Source organism: Papaver somniferum, chromosome 9, assembly GCF_003573695.1.
Source record: "Papaver somniferum cultivar HN1 chromosome 9, ASM357369v1, whole genome shotgun sequence".
Lineage (NCBI taxonomy): Eukaryota > Viridiplantae > Streptophyta > Magnoliopsida > Ranunculales > Papaveraceae > Papaver > Papaver somniferum.
Genome location: NC_039366.1, coordinates 110,785,076 through 110,790,765, shown reverse-complemented (window position 1 = coordinate 110,790,765; position 5,690 = coordinate 110,785,076). Strand labels below are relative to the sequence as shown.

The 5,690-nt window shown below is 36.9% G+C and overlaps 1 protein-coding gene across 3 annotated transcripts; it reads right to left on the bottom strand.

The window, feature by feature from the left end:
- Window positions 1-2,855: 2,855 nt before the first annotated feature.
- On the bottom strand, window positions 2,856-5,039 carry LOC113307601. 3 transcript variants are annotated; one of them, XR_003339206.1, is made up of 3 exons: window positions 4,632-5,038; window positions 4,045-4,158; window positions 2,856-3,085 (listed from the first exon to the last, which is right to left on the bottom strand). XR_003339206.1 is itself a non-coding variant. In XM_026556054.1 (2 exons), exons 1-2 carry the CDS (start codon window positions 4,912-4,914, stop codon window positions 3,884-3,886), a joined length of 336 nt encoding a protein of 111 aa, XP_026411839.1. In that variant the 5' UTR covers window positions 4,915-5,039; the 3' UTR covers window positions 3,857-3,883. The 3 variants fall into 3 exon arrangements, 1 of the variants encoding a protein (XP_026411839.1); XR_003339207.1 differs by lacking the exon at window positions 2,856-3,085 and having other exon boundaries at window positions 4,026-4,158; window positions 4,632-4,761; window positions 4,854-5,037; XM_026556054.1 differs by lacking the exon at window positions 2,856-3,085 and having other exon boundaries at window positions 3,857-4,158; window positions 4,854-5,039.
- Between the last annotated feature and the right edge of the window lie 651 nt (window positions 5,040-5,690).

Here is a 5,690-nt window from a genome sequence, read left to right as displayed (position 1 = left end):
CGGAAGGTTATTAACTAGATTACACTACCGATTAAGTTCGTTTATGTGCCAAACTCGTATCTGGCTTCTATAACAATCGGGAGTAACAAGATCCTCAAGAGACTACCGATTGTTAAAGTATAGAAATTAGAAATCTTTAGATTTTTGCAATGGTGAAATTTGGGGCTCTTATATAATCGGACGAATTAAAACCTGTCTAAGCTAACGATTTGGGGCTTCCCATAATCGGAAAGCTACGAGTAACAATACCTCCCGATTATGGTAGATTTCAAATTCATTAAATGAAGGATTTTAGAAGAAAACTTATTTTGGGGCAACCTATAATATGTAATCCATATACCTTCCGATTATGACTACATCCAAAACACGAACCAAATGGTTATGGTCGGCTCTGTACCCTCAAAACCTGTGGAACTTGGCAGTGGTTCGATTTGGGGTTTCCTATAATCGGTAGGTATATAAGTAACAAACCCTAACGATTTTGGGCTACTCAACAATCGGTAGCTTATGATGTGGTAACGCCTACCGATTATTAACCGTTTGACAGATAAAACCAAAGTCAACCTGAATTCATTTCATTTCATTTGATTTCTTTTCAACTTCAACTTCAACTCCTCTTCTCCTCTTTCCTTCCGATTGCAGAGAGGAAAACTCTCCCCCTCTCCTCGCTATACATCGTTAATCGTTGAATCGAATCATCGTCGATTATTCTCTATAAAGATGAAAGAAAAGGAACCCCATAAAGCTAAAACCAAAAATGTTTGTCGCGGTAAGGATCCAAACATTGGATTGCATGCCCGTAATAAAGAAGTTTTAACTCACGAACCCGAATAACACGAAGAAGATGCGGCCCCTGATGTAGGCGATGCTCAAAGCCAAACTCTCCAGCAACTTGAAATGGCGCCTATTAGGTAAGATTCTACCATTAATTTGCTTTATATTGCTTCAATTCGTCGAATCCATGATATTTTTTTTAGGGTTTTCGGTTATTACCCATATTCGGTAGGTTAGTAATTGTTTTAAACTCCCAATTGTTGTCGATTTCTTCATTTCACACGAACATTCGTTATATTCGGGTGCTAAATATTTAGGTTTCCTACCGATTATTGAACATTTTTCATTACTGAGGCCTAAATCGATCATAATCGGAATGTAATTGTGTTTTTGACTTCCGAATATACTTAGGAAGAACAAGTATTAGAGACGTATTAAGCGGTTGATTTGTTGTGTAATTTGCTTCCGATTGGTTGGGCTGAACCATATTAGTAGTTTATGGACACAAAGTGATGCATATTCGGTAGACATTAGTTTTGTGAGACTTCCGATTGAGATTTATTCGGAAGGTTATACTTTTTATTACTTTTGATTATTCATATTCGGAAGGTTGTGTTGAAATTTAGTTTTCGATTAACGCTGCATCCAAAACACGAACCAAGTGGTTATGGATGGCTGTGTACACTCAAAACCTATGGAATATGGCAAGGATTCGATCTGTGGCTCCTTATAATCGGTAGGTTGTTAAGTTGTATTCCCTTCCGATTATAGCAGGTTTCAAAATTCAATACATGGGATTTTAGAAAAAACTCATTTTGGGGCAACTTATAATCGGTAGGTTTTGTAATATATTTAACTCCCAATTAACGTTGCATCCAAAACACGAACCAAGTGGTTATGGATGGCTATGTACACTCAAAACCTATGGAATATGGCAAGGGTTCGATCTGTGGCTCCTTATAATCGGTAGGTTGTTAAGTTGTATTCCCTTCCGATTATAGCAGGTTTCAAAATTCAATACATGAAGGATTTTAGAAAAAACTCATTTTGGGGCAACTTATAATCGGTAGGTTTTGTAATATATTTAACTCCTGATTAACGCTGCATCCAAAACACGAACCAAGTGGTTATGGTTGGCTGTGTACACTCAAAACCTATGGAATATGGCAAGGGTTCGATATGTGGCTCCTTATAATCGGTAGGTTGTTAAGTTGTATTCCCTTACGATTATAGCATGTTTCAAAATTCAATACATGAAGGATTTTAGAAAAAAACTCATTTTGAGGCAACTTATAATCGGTAGTCATATATGTTGGATAACCTACCGATTATAAAAGGGATTATTAGCCGAAGTATCTACACTATAATCGGTAGGTACAGTTTCAATTTAACCTACCGATTCACCTCTAACCTACCGATTATGGTGTAGGCTCCCGATTATATAAGGGCATATTGGCCATTTCTAAAAATCAGAGATAAGGGGTAGCTTAGAATTACGTTTGGGTGATTTTTTTTGTCTTTTAGTGTCGCCCCTAAAAATGCCAGGTAAGTAGTGGCAAATCTTGAGATTTAAGGTCCCAGTCTAAGATCAAATTAAAACATGCAAGATGTAGTGTCTCCAACATTAAGATTCTAACCAAATCCGAGACTTGTTAATCCGAAACATCCGACGTTGCTGACAGTGTTTAGGGTTCTCCACTCAGTATCTTGGAGATCCTCTGACCAGAAGCAATAAACGACACAAAAACTTAGCACTCGTGTAACAAGTAACAAGGATAAATGGTTTCTTCAGTAATGCTCTCTAAGTAGCTTAGGGCATAACTTTCCACACCTTAACTTCTAAGGTTTCCGAGATATCTCAACCACTTCATTCAGTGATAATATGACATGCTCCAGAGACAACCTCTACCAAGGCTAACTTCTTACACTAAGGCATGTTAGTCCACATCCCCACATAGCACATTGATTCTGACAGCTCTGTGGAAACTTAGCCAACTATAAATCCAACTAATGCAGATTTAATAACCACCCCCTGGCAAGAAACGTGCATTCTACTGTAGTTTGAATGGACAAAGAGCAAATAACACAATTTTCTAAATGATTTATGTCTTGCACTTTTGTCTACAGTATACGTAGCAAAGTAATTGCAAATCTTGAGATTTAAGGTCCCAATCTAAGATCAAATTAAAACATGCAAGATGTACTGTATCCACCATTAGGCTTCTAACCAAATCCGAGACTTGTTAATTTGAAACATCTGACAACGTTGACAGTGTTTAGTGTTTTCTCCCCTCCGTATCTTGAAGATCCTCTGACCATAAGCAATAAATGACACAAAAACTTAGCACTGATGTAACAAGTAACAAGGATAAATGGTTTAATGCTCGCTAAGTAGGTTAGGGCATAACCTTTCACACTTCTATCTTCTAAGGGTTCACACCCACATATCTTAACCATTTCATTTAATGATCATATGACATGCTCCAAAGAAAACCTCCACTTACATCTACCGAGCCTAACTTCTTACACTAAGGCATGTTAAAAAAATCTACCACAAATGCAACACGGAACCATCTTGTTAGCAGAATATAGTTTCAGCTTTGCGTAACTGACTGACATCCGGAGAACACTTACAATCTTCTTTTAAGTTAGTCCATATCCCGACATAGCACACTAATTCTGACAGCTTTGAGGAAACTTAGCCAACTAAAATCCAACTAGCGCAGATTTAGTAACTATCCAAGAGAACATGATATGCACACAACTCTTCAGAGTATTGATACTGAGAATACTGTTATACGATATACAATGGGAAATGTGATTTCTCCCAACTATTAGAGATTTAAGGGAATCAGCATCTCGTGATTATACTCGCAGCTCCACACACACACAAAGAAAAAGAGGATTGAAAATGTCATTGCTTGCACAGAAAATTCAGCAGACAAGTCACAAGCCTCGAGTAGCAATCTGTAATATCACGCAATTATGCTTGAATGAACTTTGCCACAATCACACAATGTCAAGAAACCTATAACATTTCTATGGCCTTGAATCACCAAACAAACGAAGCAAAGATAAACTCTTGACATGTTAAACTCAAAACTTTATTTCATAACTTGGTCTTATATGTACATTTAGAATTATCTATGGTTCGATTAACAACATTCAACGATATATCACAAGACGAATATGAAACCATATGATGCTTAAATATTTTCAAAACCGAAACCCTTCCAGAAATCTTGGTATAAGTACGTACAGGCAACATACCTGACATAATATCAGAATAAACATCTGAATTTGATATCAACCGATCAGCCAACACAGTCAAAGTCGTGTTCAACCCAATTGTTTCTCCAGGAGAAATTTCCCCAGCTGGAATTCCTGCTTCACCAACAACATCTCCTTTATAATACAACAAAGATGAACCATTCGCATACTTAAATCCTGCTTTATTAGGATTCTTAACAGATAAATCGAGTCTAAGGGTAACATTTAAATCTACTCCTAACTTAGGAACATCTAATGATATATGAAACCCATCTAGCTTTACTGAATTCACAGTAGTAATTGTATTCTTTGGTTTGAATACTGTAAACCCCAGAATCACAATCACTAGGATAAAACCAAGAAACCCAACAATCAAACCAATACATATATTCCTTTGTCTTCGAAAACCAGTAAATTTCTTATCAAATTTTGCACCTTTTGGAGAAATTATATCCATCCCAAGTACAAATTAAATAAGATAATTAAGCTATGTAATTGAAGAAGTTGAAGAATAAAACAAAGCCTCAAAATAAAAAAGGGAATTGGGGTTAGGAAGTAGTTGAGATTAAAGGGACAAGAGAAGTTACCAGTATGAGACAGACACTGTTTTGATTACATCTTTTTCGTGTGAAGTAGAAATACGAATAACACAATATGTTGTTTTGGTTATTCTCTTAAGCGAATTGTGTGATTCCTTCTCTCGTGTGGGATGTTGATCTAGGAGAGATTTTTTTGAGATTTAATTTCCCGCGTTTTATTATATATAAAAAGTTGGTGTAGAGTAGGTGTAGAGTAGATCAGTTTGTTACCTGTAACTTGCCCACAGGTTGGAGGTAGCCAATTATGGAGGATGGTTCCTTCCTGGGACATTTTCTAGGATTTTATTTCTCTGGATTTTCATTTTTGAAGAATAAATATAGTTCTAGATGATTTACATACGATGAATGAAATTAGGGGTGAGAATAATTGGATTTTGCCACATATCCGGTTCATGATACTGCAGATTTTAAGTTCGGATATGGATCCTACCTAACATCTGATTTTTTTATTGTTATTATGAAAAAAAAGAAACCACTACGGGCTTTTGGAAGGGTTGGGAGCCTAGCAACAAATTGCGTCCCAACGCCTTATTTTTTTTATTAAAAAGACGCCGCAAAAGGCTTATATTAGAAAAGCAAACAAAGTCAGATTTTTACACCGAGGGTATTGGTAGCCTAGCAACAATTTGGACACCGACTCTCTTTTAAATAATAATACCTATTCTATGAAAAAAAGACCCTCCTAATTTACAATTGGCATCTTGACTAGCAAGATAGTTCCTCAACCTTCTCAAAAAAACACAAGTATCATCACCTAACTCACCAAGAGTTGAAAAAGCCAACACCCCGAACTCATATTCGTGTACTAAGCACTTGTCCAAGTACTTATTGCGCTTCCGAGTGACTACATCAGAAATTGCTTGGCCCGGGATAAAGGAAGTGGTTCGAGCACTAGTAAATGGAGAAGTACCTGTGACATCATAGCAAATGTCTCGGCCATTGTCCCGGTTATAAACCAGCAAATCTGCGGGCCTCATAGCTTTAACCGAGTCAGATAAGAACCCCATACGAACCTCTTTACGAGCTGCAACACCCGCTTTATAACAA